Raw genomic sequence first — 26,184 nt, 5'->3', positions numbered from 1 at the left:
TCATGTGCAGAGATGTATTTGGGATTAAATAGTGGATGCTACTACGTGAAATTACCAGTCTTGTTTAAAAGTTTACATGATAATAGCTAACATGAGACACGTCATGTTGTATAACCAAGTATAGATATTGCTAAAATAGATTGGGGTTTAAGATTAAATTTTTCTTCTGTGGAACTTGCTTTTTTCTTGTGTGCATGTCATTTTAATCTCCCGTTCTTTGATCTGTGCACTGTAGACAATAAGAATGTCTATTCCTGGACTGATCTGAGGCAATGAATTTGAGTAACAACTTGTGGTTATATTAAAATGGCTAAAATAGAAATTGGAGAACAATGTAGAATGCATCATATCTTTTTAAGTGAAAAAAAAAGAAAATAAGACTATTCTAGTCAGTTAGTTAATGTATGTGTGTGTGTGTTCAAGATGTTCCAGATGTTCAAGATGAGATAGGGTCTCCTTATTGTTTATTCACTGTATACATCAGGTTGGCTGGTACAGCTTCTAGAAATTCTCCCATCTTCACCTCCAATCTCTTTGTATAAGTTTTGTTACTATAGATGCCCACTCTATGTATTAGATTTTTATGTGGGTTCTAGAAATTTGAACTCAGGGTTTCATACTTGTAGGGCAATCACTTTTACTCTCAGAGCCATCTTTTCAGCCACTTTTTATTTATTTATTATTTATTTATTTGTTTATTTGTTTGTTTGTTTCTTAGCCCAGGCTTCCCTTGAATTCACCTCTTCCTGCCTCAGCCTCTTAAGTGCTGGGATTACTGGCACACATCCCTTTGCCTGTATTAAGATAGTGTTTTTAGCTGGGCAGTCATGACACATGCCTTTAATTCCAGCACTTCAGAGGCTGAGGCAGGCAGATCTCCACAAGTTCGAGGCCAGCCTGGGCTACAAGAGCTAGTTCCAGGACAGCTAGGACTGTTGCACAGAGAAATACTGTCTCAAAAAAAGATAGTGTTTTTAAATGTCTCTAATTTTAATAGAATACATTTTAATAAAAAGTGGGTCGATGAAATGAACCAATGGTGTCAAAAGAAGAAAGGTATGATTAATAAGTATTTTAAAAGTATCTAACATGATGGAGTGATAGTTGAGAGATTAAGAACACTATTGTTCTTGCCGAGGATCTGAATTTGGTTCCCAGCAGCCACATCATATGGCTTACAACTGTCTTTGAATACAGTTTTAGAGAATGCAACACCTCCTGGCTTCTGTAGTTACTTGTATGAATCTTTACACCCCCCACATATAAATAAACAATTCTTAAAACATCCACAGCCATCAACGAGATGCAAATTCAAACCACCTTGAATCCCATGTCTCCTAACTCAGAACAGATATCAACAAGGAAACTGACAGAAACATTTGGCTAGGATGTGGGAACAAAGGAAGACTGGTTCTATAGTGGTGGGATGCAAACTAGTCAGTCATTCTGGAGATCAACATGGAGGTATCTCAAACATTTAAAACTAAAGCTACCAGATGATTCAACTGTACCACTCCTGGGCATCCTCCCAAACTCCCAGTTTACTGCAGAGATACATATATTATACCCATGTTATTGCTGTACATTTCATAATAGCAAAGAAGAGGAACCAGCCTAGTTGGCCATCAACAGATGAAGGGATAATAACATTGCAGTCCATTTACACAACAGATTTCCCTAATTTTAAAGAAAAATGAAAATTTCATGAAATTGGAACAGATCTAAGAAGTATTCTATTAAGCAAAGCCACCCAAATTCATAGAAAACAAAAGCATAAAACCAAACTTGTTCTCTATCATATGGAGATCCTAACTTGTGGTACATATGGCCATGTATGTGATTATATGCATATGTGTGTGAAAATACATGTGATTAAAGCTTTAAAAGTAGAAGGGAGACCAAGGGAAGGTGAGAAGTGGTGTTGAGAGAGCAGGGTAGGAAGCAGAAAGAGGGCATAAGGACCTGTGGGGCATGAGATGGGGGAATGATACAAGGGCTGGGAAAGGATGCATGCAGAAAAATCAACCACAATGAATTTGTTTGAAAAACGCCGCAATAAAACTTAATACTTTGCAAGTGAATTACAAAAACCAAACTAACAAAAGATCAATTAGTGAAATAAGAATAAGAAACGAACAAACCCCAACCAACCAATGAAGCAGCATTAGATACATTACACATATTCACTGCCCCTCCTTTACCTCCAAACATGAACAACCTTTAGAGAAAATACATTGGCAAGTGAATGTCAGACTGGGAAGGTTATTATCTGATTTTGTCACGACAGCAGTGGGAAAAGGGATAGGGTATATGAGCTGGCCTCTCATTTGACCTCAGAGTGAACAGCTGCGCTCTGGGATCATGGCAGGCAATTTTCCCTCTCCTAAAAACTCAAATTGAGCAACGGTCACCAAAGCAGTTAAAGGGGGCCATCCAGAAATAAGCATGGACTCACAGAGTGGGACACACTTTTAAGGCTTTAATATGACCATCTCCTTTCAGTTTGGGGGAGGATCTGTTCTAAATCCTTCTTCAATGGAGTCAGGTATATGACCAGGTGGGTATTGTCCTGCCTGCCCTCAGTTCCCACCCCTCCATGAGTTGATGCTTTTCACATGGTCTATTTTTATCTTTACTTGAGTCATAATCAAAATCCTGGAGATAGCGTTCAGCTCACTGAATTGGAGCAGTTGTTACTGCCTTGAGCTGAAATAACCTATAGATGAACTTTTCACTCCACAGCAGTTACAAATACTTAAGGTTAATATTTCACCTTTTTATAATACCCCTAATCATAGGATGGCTGTTAACTCCAGTACATGGTCCATGCTGGTGGATTCCCAACGTCCCCTAGGTTGTTTAGGATGTATTGATTAATTCCAAAGGTCTCAACCTGCTTAAAGGATTCTAGTTCCTATCACCATTATCAGAATCTTTGTGGCACCAGGCAATTCAGAAACTCCTTGCTGGGAAATGAACATAAGCCACTATCTCACATTCCCAGTCTTGCTGCTGTTTTCAGTTATTTTGCACAGTATAATTGTAGAGTGATTCTGCTCCCCCAGCTACACATTTTATAAATAAGACAACTTCTTGTCCTGTTATCTGAGTCTTAGCCTTTTAAAATAAAATCACAGATCTGCATTTTAAACATCCTTAAGGTAAATATCATCATCATCATCATCATCATCATCATCATCATCACCAACAACAAGAGCAACAACGAAAAAGGTCTGAAGAAGAGAAAACTGAGATAGTTTCCAGAAACAAAATATTGATTCTCACTTTCATTATTATTGTTTACATAGTCCTGGATATCTTAGCCAGGATTAGGCAAGAGAAAGAAACAAAGGAAAACCAGTCAAGGAAGAAAAAGTGAAGTTATTCTTCTTTGAGGATGACATGATTGTTTATGGAGAAAACAGTATAAACCCCACCGAAAATGGTTAGAACTAACAATTCAGTGAAGATCTTCAACATAAAATCAACAAACATTTTTATGTATCAGTAATAAATAACTGATTTAATTTCCACCAAGGTTAACAATCTGAGTTCAATACCTAGAACATAATGGACAGAAGGAAAGAACTGAGTCGTGAAAGCCGTCTTCTGACCTCCATTTGTGTGCATATGCACACACCCACACAAACAGACAAATAAATGTAATTTAAAACTCGAAAGAAAAAACTAAAAGATCTCCGTAGTGAAAATTTAAAAACAATGGAAAAATTATGAGCTTACATACAAGAAAACAGACTCATCTTATGTTCATCAACTCAAAATATTGCTAAAATATGCATCTGGGTCCCAGTTGGTATATCTATTTGGGAAGGATCAGGAGGTGTGGCCTTGTTGAAGGAGGTGTGTCACTAGGGGTGGGCTTTGAGGCTTCAAAACCCAAGTCATGCCGGGCGGCGGTGGCGCACGCCTTTAATCCCAGCACTCGGGAGGCAGAGGCAGGCGGATCTCTGTGAGTTCGAGGCCAGCCTGGTCTACAAGAGCTAGTTCCAGGACAGGCTCCAAAGCTACAGAGAAACTCTGTCTTGAAAAACCAAAAAAAAAAAAAAAAAAAAACCCAAGTCATTCACGGTTAGCTCTCCCTGCCTTAAGGTTGTTGTCCCAACATCTAGAATCTCAGACAAATGTTGATTATGGTGATTTGATTATGGCACATTACATACACACATCAAATTATTATAGTATATCTCACAAATACGCACACTTGTCAAACAAAATCTTAGAGAAAATGTAAAATGAATTTATAAATGGCTGCAAGCACCACTTGCTTTTAATCATATAATTTCCAGACAAATGGAGAACCATGTGACAGGAGAATCCACAATGCAGACCCCAGCATCTCCCTGTCTCTCAGAATTTGTCTTGACGTGGGTGGTAGTCACATGGGCATACCACTTTGCAAGACTCTAGATTTCTACAGAAAAGAAAACCCATTAAGCTTAATTTTAGTACATTTTATTCCATGAATGCTGTACTTCCATCAAAACATAGGCTGAATAAATCCCATCAAACTGAACCTTCAGAACCTACAGATTCAAACATTTACATGTAACATCTTTATATTAACTTATACACGAAGGATTTAAGTCACTGAAGACACAAGGACAGCACGACAGGGCTCTACGGTATGTTAAAGAATCTCTATAAAATAGTAAGTCAAGAGTGTTTATCATTAAGTAAAGGAACAACGTTCTGTTAGAGCCTACCTATTAGCAATGCTACTGTTGACAGTCTTTTTTACTGTATTCTAAACCGACATAATGTATGTCTTTTATTCCCTGCACACATAGCACTCTCACAACGCTGAAGCATTTTTTTTTTTTTTTTGCATTTTACCGTTTAAGTACCCTACCCCCTTTGATAAAATAGAAACCATTTAAAGATGTGGGCAATGTATTATTCCTCTGAGCCTTTTTTTCTTCCCAATTTGGCATAGTGCATGGTATGCAGTAGATATTCAGTAGGTGTTTATCATCAAATAATCCAGACGTAAATGATAACAGGCAATTTAACTCCTACCTATGTAAATCCTAAGGGCAGGCTCATCTACTATGCCAACAGTATGTTTTGATTCTCTTTAAATCCCAGTAAATCTACCACATCTTAAGTTCAGAGTATTCTTTTGGTCCCATTTTAGAACTGCTTTTATTTTAAAGACAGGAAAACAAACAGTCCAAACTCATTTTTTTCTGTGTTAAGCTAACATGGGGATTAAAAAAATAATACGACTCTGTGATTTTCGCCCAACTAGGAGAGGCTATTTTGGAACTGTGTGGACTTTAGATATTTGAAGCAGTAATTACTTCCCCCATAAATGTTACCTTTTAGAGTCAAATACTATTTTCCCATTGCACTTCACATTTTCCTTAAAGGAAAACATGTTTTATTCAGAGTTGACTGTGCTGTGTTCCTGTGTGCGGAAAGTCTCCTTTCCATTTGTGTAGATGGCTTTATAAGGTCCGCCAATCAAGGCAGCGAGGAGAATATTTTACACCCCATCAAATATTAGGCCTTACATGTTCTACATCATTGAATACCCACAAAATATGATGAGTATTTATACATCTGTACTTCTGCATATTATTATATCATCTCAGACAACATTTTGTCCATCCATCCCACCCATCCATCAACAAAGCTTGGAAATTTTCTAATGAGTACGTGGTGTGAACAGGGTAACGACACCAGAGAATTCACCTCCACATTTTATATTCTTGGCTGGTTAAAGTTCTGCAACAGAATTCATGGAACATATTTTGCATAACTATGGATTCCGGGGTTTCTTTAGTGAACTGCTTATGTAACTATTTAAAAAAATAAACAGGATTTTTTTAAAGAATAATGCTATACCAAGTTGATGCAGATAAGAATCCAATAGTCTTCTTTCCACACTGAACAGCACACTATGCATGCTTACCTCACGTTCAACAACATTGACTGTATGTCTGGGATTTTTCTTTTCTTTTCTTTTCTATTTTTTTTTATTTACAACTTACCATTGCCTTGGGTTTGGTTCCAGAAATGCTCTCTGGAGCGGACCATGAATCGGTGGAGTCAGTGTTAGAAGACAGAGTCACCTGTGTCTGGTTTACTGAGATACTATCTGTCCCGCTTTCAGATCCTGATTCCAGATCCTGTTAAAGAACAAAAGCATGGCCATAAAAAAAGGCACAGGGTTGCCCCTACACGCTCATTTCCTCCCTCCTATGTGACTTCCAGTAACTCACAGCATCCCAGAGGCAGAAAGGTGAGGTGCCTTCCAGACTTCCTTAAAGGGTTTTGTGAATGCCACATGAAAACATCGTTCCTGTCTTAGATCACAGTGTAAGTAGGGCTTTTCACTATGAAATTACAAACTATCGATAGTATTGAAACTCATTTTCTGCAGATGGGATGTAATACGAGGTAGTTAACATGTAAATGAGTGTGAATAGTGATACTGCTTTCTTTAAGCGGTGTGTCTGTGTGTCCATCTGTCCGTACATGGCTGTGGGAAGTACAAAATTGTAACCAAATTTCTTGGGCTTGAAATGACTTCAGGTCAGACTATTTTATGACTTTCCATAGAAGACAAAAACCATGTTTTATTCTAAATAAAATATGGCTGACTTGAATTTCAAGTTGAATTAATATGAAATGGATACCAGCAAAAAAAAAAAACCCAGGTAGTTTATAAACACTAAATATATAGCCATGAGTAATAATTCATTTAATTTACCTTTTTATAAATAGCAGGGGTATTGTGCATTTATTTTGCCCATCTATGATATAATGAGGTAGTTAAAAGGGTAAATCTTTTATTTTCTAACCACACAATAATCAGTATCAGGTGACCAAGATACTGTAAAGATTGAAAAGTAGTTTTGATACTTGGGGATGTGTACAATTTATATCTTGTTTATTGTCTAATATGAGTGTTGAAGGAAACAGAAGAGACTCTATCATGGCCAAGCATATTCTGGGCTAGATCCATGCATTTCTGCTTATGTATGTTCTTTCTTCTGTCCCCCTAACCAGCTGTTAGTTAAACAGTTCATCTTTGTGTGTTCCTCTCTCTCTGACATGAGCCTACCACTGAGAAAGTAGACAGTTTTCTTATGGTCTTAGGTAGTCAGTTGTAAACCTGGGATCCAAAGGGACCTTCAGTCACTAACATTTGCAATGCTTCTCCTAACCTATTTTGCTTTATTTCAACTGATGATAAACTGAAATCTTAGAAACAGGTGTTATGTTTATAGTGGCAACAATTTATGGTAATAATTATGGTTATAGTCCGTGAGATAGTTTATGAATTACTAAAGTCCATTTACGACTTATGTAGAAGTGCAAATCATAGATATAGACAAATGACACAATCATCATGTATATTAACTCATGTGTTTGGTTTATCTTTACTGTATAAACCCCAGAGGGCAGGGGGTAGCTTACTTTTTGAAATGATGTTAAAAAACATGGTGCTTTGTAGAAATCTCTACTGTGGTTTTCTATTTAATATATGGGGATTGAGAAATATTGGCTGGAGAGAGAAGAGAGAGATTAAAAAGCATGCAAAATTATAACAAATCACCCCCAAAACCTTAAAAAAATAAAGTGTAAGCCTGGTGGTGGTGGCACATGTTTTTAATCCCAGCACTCACGAGGCAGAGACAGGTGCATCTCTGTGAGTTGGAGGTCAGCATGGTCTACATGAGCTAGTTCCAGGACAGGTTCCAAGACTACAGAGAAACCCTATCTCAGAAAACGACTACTACTAATACTAATAATAAATAATTACTAAAACATACATCAGACACCATAAATGGCAATGGGTACCAAGTCCTAGGGCCTCATGAAAAATAAGATATTTCTGCCTTTAAAAGTGCTAGAGAAAAATGAGTGTGAAATTTTTGTCCTCTCTTCATACATCAATCAAATTAAAGCATCTCTTCCTGTAGACTGTTAGGACATTGCTTTGACTGTATTTCTCCCATTTAGGTCCCCTTTCTCTTTTCTAAGAAGAAACTAGGTGCAAGTAACTAAGACAGCATTAGGGAGAGAAGAAATAGTTCTTTTTTCCCTAAATTGTTACTTATATACAATTTACTAAAAAGAAAATAAGTGTAATGAACCTTGAAGGAGAAAAATTTACTAATTACTAAAAATGAAAATTTTAATTTTTATCAACTTTCAAGATTAAAATCTAGTTTCATATCAGTTGGATGATTGTTATGTTCGTTATTGTTCTAGAGATATCAGCGTCTCATTGTAGCCTGGTTGAATGCTGTAGCCCTGGATTGTGTCTGGCTGGGTTTATTTCTGTGCCAGTTCTGGCACATGCAATCTTCAACTTCTTACATCTTACTTATCTTCCGACATTATGGGAAATATGTGTGGTGACATATGTGGAACACATTGAGCACCATATACGTTGTGCTAGCCCTTGCTCCTCTACCTCAGAATCAACAGGGAAACTATATTAAGTAAGAAACTAGTGAATTCTGCTTTACTAGGTCCTTAAACTTGCCTATGTGATATTCTATATTTTGTATCTCACGTAAGTATCAATTTCTTGATTCAGTTTATTTATTATTGTGCAATGCCAATCCTTGTTTAATAGAAAAGGGATGCAGTTTAATTATAGTTAAACTCTATGCTATATATATTCTAGGTCTACCCAAACCAAGCCACTTAACATGGAAGTATTAATAAATCTGAAAAGGGTAGAGTCAATTTTAGGATCTATTCTTTCTAAATTTTATTTTGAGTTTTGGAATCACATTGGAGCATCTTGTCATATAAACTTAATGGGATAAAATTCTCACTTTTCTCCTAATTATTTTTCAGAGTATATTTTAGACTACAAAGAAGTCATCCTCATGTGAATTATTTTTCACATATACACAAGTAGTTCACCTGAATCTATGTATCCATCTCCCATTCAGCCATCCATCAAAACCCATCCACCCACTCACCCACTCACCCATCCACCCATCCACCCATCCACCCACTCACCCACTCACCCATCCACCCATCCACCCATCCATCCACTCATCCATCTACTCATCCATCCACCTGCCCAACCATCCACCCATCCATCTGTTCATCTGTCCATATAGAAAATACTTTTCATACATGCTTTTTTCCCAAGCAGTATAAGATTATAGAATAAGAATTTATTTCTTAGAAATAATTGGTTGTAACTGGAAAACCTGGAAAAATTATTTATCCAGATAGACATGGTATTTGTAATGATTGCACTATGTTGTTGAAGAATAGCAAGTATAGTCATATTTGCAAACTACTACAGAAAAGAGGGTTTAGTCCCCAGGAAGCAGAGTTTCCTAAGGCCATTTTGTTTCCTTTTTAATGCTAAGTTTTGTTGTCACCCATGTGTCTGCGGACTCTCTGTGTAATGTATGGAAACCACTCAGTGATCTCTAAAAGGTTCTGTTTCATTTATTAGTAGGTGCCCCTACTAATTATCAAAGATGTTTCACTAATAAGAGAGACCATATGAGATAAAGAGGAACTATTCTAACTGGGCTCGAAGAGCACAGACCTGTAATCCTAGCTTCTTGAGCAGCGAAGGCAGGAGGGTAGTAAGTTCAAGGTCAGTTGGGGCTATATAGTGAGAATAACGATAGCCTGGCCAACATATTAAGTCCGTGTCTCAAAGTAGAAACAGGACTGATGATAGCCAAGTGGAAGATTCATTGCCTAGTGTGAGTCAGACCTGAGTGTCAGTCCCCACTTTCTGGGAAAAAAAAAAAAAGCTAAACAAACACTAATGACAAATAGCAACAGACACAGAGAGGCACTATTCTACTAGGAGGAAGAGGCTCACAGGGACATGCCGGTGCAGGTTTGTCGGGGTGCTGGATCGGGAGGAGGCAGTGCTGAGAGCGTTCTCGATGTCTTGGTCTAGTTGGTCCAGTTTCATAATTAGAAGCACCATGGAGTCCAGCCGTGGCCTGTCTCGATCGTCCCTTGTGTCCTGAGGAACAGAACATGCTGTTACTGAATCTGAAAGGCCATTTAAAAAAAAAAAGAATAAAAGTTCCTTGTTCTTCATAGTGATAAAAAAGAAAAAACACTGGCTAACGGGCGGTCCTTTATTTGACAGGGAAGAGAAGGTCTAGTCTGGGTCATCAATGGGCCCTTCATGGAGGAGAGAGGCTCATCTTGTGGATTTTACATGAATATTCAACACATGAAACAGAAGTAGAGTCACTACAAGTACATATGCACATTTCCAACTTCCTAATTAACTATTATTCCGAGAATTTATTTGTAATGGTCCTTTTGGAGTACAAATTTATTATTTGTGATTCTAATAATTGTGAGTTTGTACTTATGAATGCATGTGACAGAGTATTTGCTGTTGGGACCAATTAAGTCCTGGCCTTCAGCTGCTCTTCCCTGTCTAGAGCCTTCTAATTGAAGTGACGAAAAGCTGTGCTTTGCCTAGAGGATCAGAGGATGGGATTTTCACCTGTTGGCCATTGACTGCAGGGTATTTAAGCCTCCATGGTGCTATTAAAGGAGGGCTTTTGGCACCAGTGTTGGAAGGTCCGTGTGTCTGTCTGTCTCTGCGTGTGTTTCCTCAACCTTCCGCCCCTTGCCCGAAGCTAGCAAACTGGTAGCACTCATAGAGTGCAGATGGGGGAGGGCGGTGCGTGGCAATTTGCACCACAATATCTTTTGACATACTGGAATACTCAGAGAAAGTGAAGTTAGGGAAGTCTTTGTCTTGTGTGTTAGATAGTTCTCTGCATGAAACATTTACCTACTTCCGTTTCCAGCTATGGCAGGGCCAAGATTCCTTAGAAATCTCTTTTAATTCTTCCACACACTTAAAACAGGCTTGTATGACAGCTCTCTCTCTCTCTCTCTCTCTCTCTCTCTCTCTCTCTCTCTCTCACACACACACACACACACACACACACAGACACAGACACAAATGACTAGTGCTTTTTTTAATCTTAACTACTCGGGAATTTAGACACAGATTTGGAAAGAATTTGACTTAAACAGAAACTAAAGCTTCTATTGTCCTTATAAAATGACTTAGACTCTGCAGTTCCTGCGTGGTCAAATGAAGTCAGTATCAGAATCCTCAACCTCCTGTGCTATGCAAAGAGTCTGGGCTGGGTAATAACAAAGAGACCCTATACAACACAGGTACCTTCTTTAGAAAGACAGTTCATTGGGAGATGCAATGGAGTTAGGCCCAGTTCTTTCAGTGTTAAGCATCACCCAAGACTCAGGCTACCAAATTACCCATATGTCTGTGAAACTTGTTTGAGGAGAATCATCTTTAAAAGGAGAACTCATGGCCAAACTGAAGGGGGGGGGGGAAACAAGGTTATAATGAGCCCTGGATATATCTACAGAGGATGCTATGCGTGGGTTTTGCTTTGGCAACAATTATTACTAAATGATGGGAATAATAAACATGAGTCTGACTTTTTGTCTTGTTTGAGACCCTCCTCTTCTCTTTCCTTTCTCCTTTTACTCCTCTCCTCTCCTGTTCCCCCCTGTCCTTTCTTCTTCTCCCCGCTCCTCTCCTCCCCTCCACTCTCTTCCCCTCTCCTCTCCTCTCTCACTCTGTTCTTTATCTGTATGTGTGGTGTGTATACTCGTTAATATGGATATATATATATATGTACATGTGTGAGGGTACATGTGTACGTGGGTGTAGCTGAGTACGGAAGCCTACGATGGACATTGGATATCTTCCTCAGTGCCTCTCCACCCTTGTTTGTTGAGACCTGGTCTTTCGCTGCACATGAAGCACAGCCATTTTAGTAGGCAGACTGGCCGATGAACCTTACAGGTCCACCTGTCTCTATATTCCTCACCTGGGTTATAGAATTTTGCTGCCACCCCTGGCTTTTACATGCTCTGTGGATCCGAACCCTGGTCCCAAAGTTCATGAGGCTGACACTGTTTACCAACGGAGCCACCTTTCAAACCCTAGGCATTGATTTTAGTCCCTTTCTTAGCTCCTCCAAGGACCAGGGATGCCATGGGTTAATCTAATTCTATAGGCATATTCCTTAAACAAGAATCTAATTCTATAGCTATATTTCTTTAAAAGCCAAACTAGATTGTTTTTTAATACAGAGCACAATCTTTCAGAGGTTAAATGAATGTTTTATTAACCTAAATTTATCCAAGAGTCCCCTTGAGTTCTTTTCTAGTTACAGTGATAAGCTGACAAGAGCGACTGAGGGGAGAAATGGTACATTTTAGTTTACAGCCCATCACTGCAGGAAGTCAAGGCATCAGGATTCTGAAGCAGATAGTCATATACATCCACAGTCAAGAACAGAGGGTGGTCAATTAGCGCACACATGCCAGTGATCAGAGTACTTTCTTTACTGTTACACAGTCCAGGACCTTTGCCTAGGGAATGCTGCTACCCGTGGTAGGCATGTCTTCTTGTCTCAATGAGCTTCATCAAGGTGACCTCCCACACATATGCCCAGAGTCCCTTCTTCCAGGTGAGTTTTGTCAAATTAATGGTTCGTAAACCATCACTTGAGCTAATATTAGATAATTCATTTGTTTGTTTTTCTTCATTCTAGAGAATGTTATACATCATAAAATATGACAACATCCAAATCCTTTCCCCATATTATCCACAGCACTTCCCATATACCAATTTCATATCTTTCTGTTTGTTTTTCCTTGTTTTGAGACAAGGTCTCATTATGTAGCCCTGTCTGGTCTGGTACTCAAAAACCCACCTGTGTTTGCATCCCTAGGAGACTGACAGGATTAAGGGCATGTGCAGTCTTGCTCTTTTTATTAATTTTTGATTTTATTTTTTGATAATGGACTAAGTCAAGTTACTGATACCCTTATATACATGGGTGTAGGGCCAACCAAAGCTAAATAAGCTATTTTTGAAAACAAACTTTCCTTAGTTTAAAAGCTTAATATGACGTAAAAAGGCTACTTCTTTTTTCCCATAAAAGCAGATTAACTTTGAAATTAAATAGAGATTTTTGGAATCTACTAATTTATTCTGGAAATCATGCAGCTCTTATAATTTGATTTAGTCTCATTGTCCCTTTCTTGAGGAACATTTAATGACTGACAGAAAATCACCAACTTTTTATTAGGTTTAAATTGTCCATATTTGCAAGAATGAAATCTCAACATTTATATTTTTATTCAATAATAATACAGAACTTTGTTATATAATCAGATATCTTCAAGATGAATTCCTACTCATGACCTGAAATAACATTCTGAAAATGTTACAGATCATTGCATAAAATTTACCTACAAGTTCTCAAATAAAAGAGGAAAAGTCTTACTACAGAGTCCTCAAATCCCTTAATTACCGTTCAGACTTATTTCTTATATATTTCCCTTCTATTTTGAGTCAAAGATAGATTTGGGAAGGTGAAGATTTGTGCATCTCTTTGTCCATATGTGGTTTTCATTGGCGGCCATTTATATCTCAGTTGTAATATTCTCAAGGAGAAAGATTCAAGTTTTCTACCTGGCAGAAATGGAACTAAGTTATACACCACAGAAGCAGCACATTTTCAGGAAAAATGGTGAGATCAATACAGCCAAGATATACTAACACGCAAGCCTTGGAAAATAAAAGCTGATATTTTTTCCAGCGACAAAGTTAAAGTTGGATCCAGCAGGACATCCGCAACCCATCAGCGATGGTCTCAGAAACAATTTGTCTTTGAATGAACTGGACACTGAGATTATACTCTAAAAATATGTTCTATATTCATTGGCTGAGCATCAAATTATTTCAGTGACCTGCCCAAAGGAGAAAACCAAACAGCCTTGCCCTCTGATATTCTCTTAGACAATGAGTCCCATTTCTTTCCTCTCTCCTCCACGCATACCTCCTCACTCACCATCCATTACTGTCACTCTGAAATGTCAGGAGCTTTTATGCCATGCGTACATAAAACCTCCCCAAAATGGAGTGATTAAAAATCAGATGCTTTGTATATATATCCTTATACTTAATTTTAAAGCTCAAGTTTTAACGTCTCATGAAGTTCTGCTTTTTCATATATCCCGGGCCAGACTCCAGCAAATAGTTTATGCCTGAAAATACAAGAGTGCCTTGCAGACTCTGGACTTTTTCATGTCTTCAATAGAGATTTAACTTCATTCCTTTACTATTGTTCATGAAGAAGAATTTTATTACATTAAATTATTTACTCACGAGTCCAAGATTTCTATAACTTCACTCCCTCAATTCAAGGCCAATGTGACAAATTTGCCTCCACACATCTATCTTTCCTTGTTTATTATGATTACAGCTGTTTTAAGTCAAACATCATTAAAGGGGCCGAATATCCATCGGCAGAGAAGAGAAGACTCCTGTTGTCCTGAATGTTTTAATCAGCCCCAGGGATATGAAAATCAGCAGATTTATAAATAGTTTTAAGTAGAAACTCATGTAGGAATTTAAAAATAGGATAGCGAAATAAATAACTATAGTGTTCCTGTCCACATGTATATGTCCATAATATATTAATGTATACTTAGAATATAACAGGTTAACTAGCATATAACATATTAATTAATATAATATATTAGTGTATAACATAATATATAATTTATTAATATAGTATATTAAGAGTCAGGAAAATGCTTTCTGTGGAAATTGAGAGTCAAACCAGAATGGGAAGAGGAGAAGATGATAGGGGCAAAGACAGAGACAGATGATGGAGGGAGGGGGGGCGGTGGAGGTGCAGGGCAGCGAGAGGGAAGGCAGTGGAGAGACAGGAAGACAGCGTTCCAAGTGGAAGGAAGATGCAGTGGTAGCGAGACTGCAGTGAAACCGGTCAACAAGACCAAAGTTGGGAGGGTGGAGGTGAGAAAAGAATGAGGCAAGGGGCATCATATGAATCAGATTCTGTTTGGAAGGCCACTGCAAAGATGGGGACATGGGGAGTGATTTTATAAATGCTTTGCTTTCTTTTCAAATCTAGCCAAAGAAAGGTATTTGAAACTTCAAGCACACTTGTTACCCAGCTATTTCACATTGATCGATAAGTGCCTTTATTCTAAGGTCTGTCTCCTAGTTCTAACCTTCTTATGCTGAGAAGTCTGAACTGCAGACATGGTATGGTATATAGATTATGAAGAGATGACAGGCTATTTATAAGAAAACATACATATTTTGACTTTCAATGTAAAAAAATAAGACCAGCAGCTAACAAGAAGGACTTTATGAGATTAAAATCCAAAGTACAGCAACAGAAACAACCATGTGGAGAGACAGTCCACAGAATGGTGTATAACCTTTGCCATCTGTCTGTCTGTCTATCTATCTATCTATCTATCTATCTATCTATCTATCTATCTATCTATCTATCATCTATCTATCTATCTATCTATCAATCATCTATCATCTATCTATCTATCTATCTATCTATCTATCTATCTATCTATCATCTATTTATCTATCTATCATCTATCTATCTATCTATCTATCTATCATCTATCATCTATCTATCTATCTATCTATCTATCTATCTATCTATCTATCTATCTATCTATCTATCTATCTATCTATCTATCTATCTATCTATCTATCATCTATCTATCATCTATCTATCTATATCTATTTATCTACCTTTATTATAGAATACACAAAGAAGCTAAAAACTAAACAAAACAAAAACAAATATCCCAATAAAATAGTGGGCTATGGAACCAAACACAGAGTTCACAAAAGAAGAGACATAAACGACTAGTAAACATTTTTTTTTTAAAAAGGATTCAGCATCCTCAGTTATTATAGACATACAAATTAAAACTACGAGGGTCTATCTAACCCTAATCAGTGTGGCTATCATCAAGAAAACAAATGACAACAAATTCTGGTGAGGATGCGAGGGGAATGATCCCTTTATTCACTGTAAGTGGGGGTGTGAGTTAATTCTGCTGCTGTAGATCATGGTGGAGATTTCTCAAAAAAGCGTAAACTAACACACCCATCTGATTCCGCTATCTCATTCCCGTGATACACTCAAAGGACTTTACATCCTCCATCAGAGATGCTGCATACTATATACTTGTTGCTACTCTAACTTACTAGAGAATGAGAATAGGTATAGGCTGGGAAACAGAAATGGGTCAAACAAGAGATAAAAGAAGCTTTGGGGGGAGAGGGGAGGCCAATAAAACCTACAAAAGTGGAAGCAGCAATACTAGGAGTAGAGAGACACAGAAGAGATGGGGACAAAGAATGGGAGAGAGGGTAGGTTTCAAGCAAAAGTAAGTGTAAAGAAAATGCCACAAAGAAACCTACAACTTTGTAATTTATAAAGAGAGCAATGTAGTTTCTATTCTTTAGGCAGGGATGGACACATAGTATATGTTGGTAAATCTCCAGCAACTGGTTTTTCAGGTTAAAAATGAAGTGCTCAACATTCTCTGGACTGATTCCACACTATCATCTAGACATGACCAGAGGCAGAGCTGAAGGAGGAGGCTGAGACTGAACCCGGCTCTTATGAGCTGGTCTATTGATTGGGTCTGCAGGAAGAGAGGCTGGGGACCAGCAGGAGGATGGTAGTATTGAATGAAAATATTGATGGTTAAACCAGTGGGACTTAAAGTTTAGGCAACCTACAGAAGCTGAAATAATACCTTTAATTTATTTTTATTTTGTGTACCTGTTTTCCATAACAATTGTTCCTGTTGCCAAGGGAAGTACAGTACATACTACTTTTCTTAATTATTCTCCTCCCTCCAAGTCTGCCTCCCTTGCTTTATCTGTTGTTTGTAAAGTTCCTTATGCTTCATTATAGCAATGTTTTATATTTATAGTTTTTATTAAGTCAAAGTATAACGTTGGGATGTGGAAACACAGAACCTTTGACGTCATTTTGTCTGAGTTTGTATCCAGTAATAATTCAGTGTAAGTCTGCAAGGTTACATTGTGTGCTATTTACTTTTCTAAGTAAATAGGTTTTCTAAGATGCAATCTATTTCACATTTAGGCAGCTAAAATTTTTGGGACATTGTAGAGGTTATCTCTATCCCTTTCTAATGTCCTAGGTTCTTCCTCTAGACCAGTGGTTTTCAACCATCCTAATGCTACAACCCTTTAATACAGTTCCTCATGTTGTGGTCACCCTCAAACCATAACCTTATTTTCATTGCTACTTCATAACCTTAATCTTGCTAGTCATGAATCGTAATGTAAATTTTTGGGGGGAGATAGACGGATGCCAAGGGGCTTGCAATGCACTGGTTATGAACCTTTGCCCTAGGTTGAGGCAGAATAAGTATTATCTATCCCTCGAAGCTATCTTTCAAATATTTGGAGAACTCTGCTGTTTTATAGTTCTTCTAGGTAAAATGTCCACTGATTCCTTTTTTTGAGTCAGGAGAGTGTTGGGAATCAAGTCCAGGGTGAAGCACATGCCAAGACATACTTGACCAGTGAGCTGGACTGTCACTCCTTGCTTCCTGAAGCCATTTCTCATAGGAAATATTTTCAAATTATCTCACTATTTCTGTTTACTCTTCTATGAATATGAATAATTCTGTCAATGATCCAGTTCATGATTGGTGCCCAGAATTCAATATATTGCCATATGTGTTCTGTGGCCATGGGGACAGGCAAGGGCTATCATATATCCTCATAGTGTAGGACCTAGTGCATGCCCAGAACATACATATGCATGGAAATCCAGTGTTGTTTTTTTTCTCCCCATGAGGACAAAGTACTTATCTGCTCGCACTGAACTGGAGTCATGAGTGTGGTGTATGTCTCCTTACCCCAGTCCATACCCAGGAAGGACAGAGATAGAAACATCCTCTTGTCTTGAGACCGTAACCAGTTATTGGCAAAGTGTAGATACTGTTTGCTGTTAATACAGAGGTTTTAGTTATAGCTTCTTCAGACACAGGTCAGTAGAGACCAGACAAAGATCAGATGAGGACAGAACTTCTATTCAATACAAATTGTTGTCCATGATGAAAATAATGCTCTTTATTTATGCTGGGAGAGATACTTAGCCTGTGGGCAGTGAGGGCACTTTGATTGTGATGGCGTCTGGGAGGATACAAGTCTCCCAGAGGTCCCTGAACTGGTTAGGTTGAACCAAGGGAGATCTCCCTGATGTGTTCCTTCTACCCAAAGAAGACAACCATGTTGCTTCCTTCCCCAAATGTTCTTCATTAAACAGCAGAACTGAGAGCATTCACACATGGTGGTAGGCAGGAGGTACCCACGGCCAGACATCATACAGACTGAAGACAATATAAAGTCCAGAGAAAAATGTCTCCCCTAGCCCACACTGGCTCTGTTCTAATGCCAAGCATGTGGAAGTAGGACAAAAAAAAAATTCAAGAAAACAGCCGATGCTTCCAAATCATGGTCTTTTGGCAGAGCAGATCCAACACTGACTGAATGCATAGCTTGTCAGGGAGTCTCAGCCTCCTGTAGATAGCCACAATCAATGCAAGACTGGGCCAGGAATAGAACCACGACTTCCTGATTCTGAATTCAAGACGCTGACCCAGACACTGTCTTCAGTTCCGCCTGCCTCTTCCTGGCTCCTCTGGGCCAGTGATCCTCCTTGCTCCCCCACAAAAGAAAGGGACCTTTCAGCTATAGTCTTGGCTCCTTTTCACCCTGAACCATTTGATCTGCAGCCAGCTGGAGTAGTATGGAATCTCATATGAGTGTTATACATTTCATTTGATAATAAATCCCTCTTTCTAGACTTTCCTTTCTTAAAGTAATATCCTGTTTAAAGAACTAGAAAGTCATTTAATCCTGTTTAATTTCTTTCCTTTGGGGAGCAGTGAAGACTTTCATATGAAATGACAGTCAGAAGTTGGAGATAATGTAATTCCCCTCTGTCAGCATTTCCAGGCAAGTTAAGAATGACAACTTTAATTTTCACTCTGTTTTTTAATAGGAAATGTTGGTTGACTTTGAGGAAGTAAAATGAAACTCATCCTCCTTGCCAGGCATACACTGCTCAACCCCCTGTTCTTTGTGTAATGTCTTTAAAAACTTACGTGCCAATATTGTGATAACAGGCGACAGAAGACAGACAACTTTGTCATTTAAAGTTGCCAGATGAAGACTAGGAGTGGCAGTATAGTCTGGAGTCCAAGCAACTAGGAGGCCACGACAGATGGGTTGACAGTTCAACCACAACTAGGGTTACATAGTAAGAATCTGTCATGAAGAACTCAATTCAACCAGCCAGCCAGCCAGCCAGCCAGCCTGCCAACCAACCAACCTACAAACCAACCAACCAACCTACAAACCAACCAGACAATCTACAAACCAACCAACCAACCTACAAACCAACCAACCAACCTACAAACCAACCAACCAACCTACAAACCAACCAACCAACCTACAAACCAACCAGCCAACCCACCATCCAGTTCTTTAAACTGGGATTAAAGATGTGTGTTACCATAACCTGGTCTGTAAGGCTAACCAGTGGGGCTGTTTTACTCTCAGATCTTCAGGCAAGCTTTATTTATTAAAATACAATTGAAAGCCACTACAAGCCCTGAAAATTTCTACCTGCTCTCAGGGTACAGACAAGGCCGAGCAAGAAATTCTGTTTTTTACCGGATCCATGGTTGTATTTACTACATGTGCAGGTGAAGACTGCTGTAGATTACACAGAAAGACCTTCTGACAAAAATGAGGACAGTTGGAATTAGATTCTAATTCAGAAGAAGTCCATAATGAGAAATCTATGAATCCTCATAATAATATATGAAAAGTAAAGGGAAAACAAACATATATCAGATTGGGTATTTGTAACTTTCCAAATCTGCTTTAAACCACTTGCTAATGATTAAAAACAGAAAAAAATGTTAAAAGCTGCCTTCACTAACAAGGACTTAGAAGGCAGTGTTCTTAACTTGTAAGATACTGCCACTTAGGGAAGCATTGAGGCTGATGTTGAAGCAAGAAAATATTTCCATAAAATTGATACTTGCTATCACACATGATAAAGAGCATTGCGACTGATATCCTGACCCTTGCATCAGTACAACAACAACAACAAAACAAAATGCTTATGGTGCAAAGAAAGAGGGCTTATGCCCTGAAAACCCTGGAGAATAAATAGCCAGACACCGTGATAATCGATTGCTACCAATCAAAGAATTCAGCTCCTAATGATAAACCTAAGAACATGCTTGTTCTCAGCTAAAAGTCATTTAAAACTGGAGAAGAATAAAAGAAAAGGGAAAAAGAAAATCAAAACAGCACCCAAGCTCTAGAAAGTAACTGGATTAGAAATGAAAGCCAACAGTTCCCGGAAACCAAAAATCATGAGAACTGTCGCTGATGGCTAAAGAGAAGACTGGGCAGATGGAAGGAGGTATCTTTCTCAGGAGGGGAGATTGGCAGCACACTTTTCAACCTGTTTATTATTGCCGCATTTGCTCCCCCAGTGGAATGTCAGCCCTGCAAAGTGGTATCAGGACCTGACCTCCCTTAAGTAGTCTGAGAGCCATGGAACAGTAGTCTGACCAACTCAGCATACATTAATGTTTGTTGAATGAAAAGATAAAGTATTCATTTTATTTGGATTAATTTATGAGTCCATTAATTCACAGAGTCCAAGAGTGGGGTGGGGAGGGGGAAGAAATAAGACTTTTGTGGATTAAAAAATTATTTTGTAAAGCTAATTTTAAAAATTTTTAAATATTTATTTTATGACGTTTGCCTGTATGAGTGTTTTTTTTTTTTTGAATGTAAGGATGTGTTTCACGTGCCTGCTTGGTGCCCTTGAATGTCAGAAGAAGGTGTTGGATCCCCTAAAGCTGGACTAGTGGAGTTGTGAGCCTCCATGTGGGTGCTGGGAGTCAAACACAGGTCCTCTGGAAGAATAACAAGTACTCTTAATGGCTAAGCCATTTCTCTAGCCTCTGTAGAGCTAATTTTCAGAAACCCCCAAACCAAACTGGAAAGCTACCCATCCTAAGTGCTATATATGAGGAGTTGGAGAGGGGGCAGATAATCTATACGCTTTCTTGAATTGTTTGAAAATCCTACAATGAATATGTAATGACTACTGTTCAAAAAAAGTAAATGTTGATTAACAACAAAAATTTATTATGGACAAATTTAAAATTTATCATGTCAATTTACCTAAATAATAGTAGTAAGTACTTTTCTGTTGCATGTATTATTTTAGCAAAGAGTTTAAATGGAGTTACTCTACATGGGTGTGAGGATGGTAAATGCTCCCCATATTTGGCAATTGGTTGCCAAATAAAAAGTTCAGAACCAGCTTTGGGCCACTTTCCCTAATATTGTTGATCAGGGAGAGAATCTCAGTGATACCTAAAACGATACAGGCTATTAATATTGTTCTTGGTTGTCCACCAAAACTTTATGGTTAAGACCCAATTGCTGAAGACACCACACACTTTGATCTCAAGTTGTGGAATTATAACGCAGTTACTCATGAGGAAGCGTCCTTCCTGGTGGCTAGTTTTTATAGTACCAGAAGGTGCTATGCAAGCCAATGGGAGAAAATAGTCATCAACAGCCTTATCCAGCCGTGACCATCCAGTAGTGCAGGAGGAGTAGCAGGAAGGTCATTATTTGAGTTTCACTCCATGTGTGAGAACTCATGCCTGGCATGGTAAACCTTGCTAAGTATTCTGTAAACATACAGAAAACACAATACTAGTCAGACTCAGTGGGTCATAAAAAATTAACAGTGTTGCAGAGGGACACTTGTTTGTTCCCAGCTGTTCAGCCCCATAACAACCACACAGAAATTATATTAATTACAACACTGCTTGGTCTAATATCTTCTGTGTATTTCTATCTTACTCTTACATCTTTATTCAATCCATTTCTATTAATCTAGTAATCCGTGTATGTCTCATCTGTTCCCAGTGACTACATGGCATCTCCTGACTCCGCCTTCTTTCTCCCAGCATTCAGTTTAATTTTCCCCGCCTGCCTCTGTTCTGCCCTGCAGTTCTGTCCAAAGCAGTTTCTTTATTAATCAGTGGCAATCACAGCACACAGAGGGAAACCCCACATCATAACAGGGCAGGAGGTTTGGGGGAAAATGTGGAGGCAAGATGTCTGGGAGTAGTAAGATGAAGGTGAGGGATAGATAGGAACAAAATACATTGTATTCGTGTAGAAATTCTGAAAGAATAAGCACACATTTTTAGAACAATCAATACCCAAACCAAAAAATTTCTCTGAATTTTTTTCTATGTTTGCATAACATTCTTTATCCTTTGTCCTCAAAGCCCCTTTCCTTTCTTTTTCTTTAAAATCTTGAGTGATTTAAAATACTTTTTGGGATGTACCCTTATTGATACACTCTGAAGCTTTTGAAACAATGCTTGAAAATCCTCATGGAAATGAGAAGGCGCCCTCACGTCTGATGACTTGGACTTTGGTGGACATCTAGTTTGTGTGCACTGTCGTCTTCATCAGAGTATTGCTTCCTGACTGCGCTGAGCTGAAGCGTGTCCTGTTACTCCTTCTGTTGTTTATAGTTTTTCCTCACAAATTGCATCCATTTTTTTAAATATTTGCCGTGGAATCTTTTCAGCTCAAAGGCATGAAAAGAATATGGTTATGGCATTGCCTTTCTATTATAAACCCAATCCCATTTGGTGAGAAGTAAGTGACAAAATTGAACATTGTCTGGGAAAGTAAGGTTTACAGAGATCAGGAGATGAGGATATAACACATCACTTAGAAAATCCGCATTTGTAATTTTAAGAGTAACATCCAAATGACTGGCTGGATGGCATGTTTAATAGACTAAGAGAAATATTCTCATCTGATGATATGTATTTTTAAACCAAACGACAGCTCATGCCATGCAACATCATTTAGTGGAACTTAAAGCATTCAACCAAATAATGAGCTAAGGAAATACAGTTCAAAGTTTTAGAGATAAAATCGAAGAACTTGCCATGAAAAACTGTTTCTCTCTCTCTCTCCCTTTCTCTCTCTCTCTCTGTCTCCATATACATACACAGAAAACTGGCTTCTTGTTAAATATGTAAATGACATTCCAAAGCATCTGTGAATGCTAAGAAAACAAAAATCCAAAAACAGTATTACTTGATGTGATTTAATATCAAAATAGAAAAACCTAAAACATACATAAAAGATGCATTTTACCAAATGAAGGTATCAAAATACAAACATTTAAGATAATTCCAAATAGTTGTGTCTTTTGGGAGTAGAGAGAAGAGGGATCGCATGCTAAACTAGCTCAGAAACTTCATTTCACAATGAAATCAAAACAGTCCAGACCAAAATTCAGACCAAGTCTTTTACAAAATTGAAGTCATTATTCAGATGTGCAGCCTCAAACACTGGGCAAATGGGTGCCCGTTGTGTGGTGCTCTGCACATTGCAGTCTATTTAAAAATCTTAAAATGATGAACTAAGTACCAGTTTATTAATGAGATGTAGATTCTCGGGTCCTATGCTAGAGATTCTGGATGGATATTTTAGGGGATGGGATCGGGAATATACTCTTAATAAATAGCAGAGGCATTCCCATGATGAACATCTCGAAAAATTTCTTTCTTCACTCTTTCTTTATTACTCTCTTTTCTTGTGCTGGGGCCTCAAAAATGCCAGGTGAGGGCTCTGTACCACCAAGTCACACTCCCAGCTTTTTTTTTCCACTTTTTTTTTGTACACCATTTAATCTACCACATGTTGAAGTTCAGTTTCTGAATCTGCTCAACTATTGACAATGCTCGAAAAGGAAATGAGTCCTCTTTGACACTCAGGTATCTCTATGAACAGTCAGGTGGCCATTAGCTATTTTAGACCAAATGTTTTTAAATAGACTGTCCTGTACTATAGTGAAGAATTATGGTGGGTGTGTAAGAAAAGAGGGCTCATAGAACACACTGATGACCACCCATGAGCAACTATTTCACTTTCTACAGTCTTCCCATTGTTCTAAAATTTATTTGGATTTTCTTATATTCACACAAATAGGAAAGGAGAGAGCAGGAAGAAAATGTGGGCCACATATGTTAGCATATGTGTAATTTTTTCCTCTAGCCTTCACATGTCTCAGCATCAACGTGTACACATATGTACAAAAAGTACTAAGAGGAAGAGGTGAAGGGGGTGAAGGAGGGAGGAAGAGGAGAGGAGCCCGAGAAAGAAAGGGGAAGAAAGAAAAGAGGGAGGAGGGAAGAAGACATTAACATAATGTCAAATCATAAATAGACATATGAGTATCATTAACATGTCACAGATAGGCTAATATGCTTGATTTCAGGCCATGGATCATTCTAGTTCCTACCCAGGTGGCTTCATGTTGTAGGAGAACACCAACTTGCATATATGAGAAAGACCCTTCACCCTAATTTGAGCTCTTTTTTTTGTTTTCTGAGAAAGCTGGGTGGATCTTTCTAGCATGGACTAATAACAAAATGAATTTCCATTGTGGTTCTCATTTCCAGTTAAGTGATCTTTTATTTATTAACAATGAAAAAAAATCACCACTTCCAAAAACAATGACAATTTTTTCCAGGACTCTTATCGTTTATCTATTATTTGTCATTTATTTTTACATACCCATTTCTTTCAGCAAACTTTTTTGATGATTATTAATCAAATAAAATCATTTATCTACAGCACTAAGCTTTTCATTTGCTTTGCCTCCTGATCAATTTTTCAAGTCATTTCAGAAGTCATTGGGTTGGAATACAGAGAGCAAGATCCAATATTATTTTTGATTAATGAATAATAAGTTTATAAGTTTAAATATCCAATAAGCATCTAGATAATGTAGAGTAATCTATAAAATTCAAAATTTCTAAGAAAGAAAGCATAAATTGTTGCGATGTAACTTTTACTTCTGGATGGTAAAGAATTTTTTGTATTAACCTGCTGATAGCCAGAAAGAGGGCATCCATTGTGTGTATCTGTATAGCACTCCGCTAAAAACACAGAAACAATCTTTGTGGTATAATACGTTTTGATAAAAATGTCCTTTTGCTTGCGAAATATTGAATTTATCCCTCCTTGAGTTCTCTGAGATCGTTAAGATGGATTTGTTTGCCTTTTTTTTTTGTACATAATGAAATCAAAAAAGTTTTCCTTTTTTGTTGTTGTTGCTTTTGTTTTATTTTTCAATGTGGTAGTAACTCTTAACCCAAATTTCTGGCTAGGCATTTCTTTAGCACATGAGAGGGAACTTTGCTCTTCTCTGCTGATTTATCTTGGTTGTTTCCCAAGCTGGTAAATAGAAAAGTTGTTTTCTATCCAGAAGTAAAAATTCCATAGCAGTAGTTTATGCTTCTTTATGCAGAAATTTTGATTTTCATAGGTTACTAGACATTAACTGGATGCTTATTAAATATTTGAATTTAAAAATTTATTGTTAGTTATTCAACAATAATTTTGTATTGAGGCCCAGTGACTTCTGAAATAGACTTTAAAAACTGTTCAGGAAGAATCGTGTATGAAAAGTTTAATAATGTAAGGCAGGTGATTTCTTCTTTTGATTAATAATCATTAAAAATAATGTGCTGAAACAAGTGAATATGTAAAAAAAATAAATGATAAGTTTCCTGGAGTAAAATGTCATTGCTTTTTGAAAGTGGTGACTTTTTTCATTATTATAAAGAAAAGAAGCCGGGCGGTGGTGGCGCACGCCTTTAATCCCAGCACTCGGGAGGCAGAGGCAGGCGGATCTCTGAGTTCGAGGCCAGCCTGGTCTACAAGAGCTAGTTCCAGGACAGGCTCTAAAAAAGCTGCAGAGAAACCCTGTCTCGAAAAACCAAAAAAAAAAAAAAGGAAAAAAAAAAAGAAAAGATCATTTAACCAGAAATGAAGACCATGACAGTAAATCATTTAATTATCAGTTCAAGATCGAAAGACTCATCCAGTTTTCTCAGAAAACATAGACTTTGTGCCCATGAAAGGAAATACAAGTTGTTGTGCCTTCTAACTGTTACTTACATGATTAACAACACAGAGTCTCTGGTGCAGTTGAGTTATGTTATCTGTGCTGGTGGCAGTCCTTATAAGTTATCATTTACATATGTACAAATCGACAGATGACTGACAAGTGATATGAGTTAGAGAACTTAAGAAGAGTATTATATGGCATTTGAACACAAACCCAGGATGCAGGTGTCTTTGAAATAATGTTTTGTTGTATATTCATAGAA

General features: G+C 37.9%; 1 protein-coding gene across 1 annotated transcript in view; it reads right to left on the bottom strand.

The window, feature by feature from the left end:
- Positions 1-3,146: 3,146 nt before the first annotated feature.
- The window catches only part of LOC119811624 (rho GTPase-activating protein 7-like), a 103,230-nt gene continuing 80,192 nt past the window's right edge, over positions 3,147-26,184 (bottom strand). The window contains exons 3-5 of the mRNA XM_038325518.1: positions 9,842-9,991; positions 6,015-6,152; positions 3,147-3,233 (exon numbers count right to left, since the gene is read on the bottom strand). Coding sequence (XP_038181446.1) covers positions 3,147-3,233; positions 6,015-6,152; positions 9,842-9,991 — 375 coding nt within the window. The remainder of the gene's footprint in view (positions 3,234-6,014; positions 6,153-9,841; positions 9,992-26,184) is intronic.

This window comes from Arvicola amphibius, chromosome 4, assembly GCF_903992535.2.
Source record: "Arvicola amphibius chromosome 4, mArvAmp1.2, whole genome shotgun sequence".
NCBI lineage: Eukaryota > Metazoa > Chordata > Mammalia > Rodentia > Cricetidae > Arvicola > Arvicola amphibius.
The sequence above is the reverse complement of the archived record's forward strand: the minus strand, read 5'-3'. Positions and strand labels throughout refer to the sequence as shown.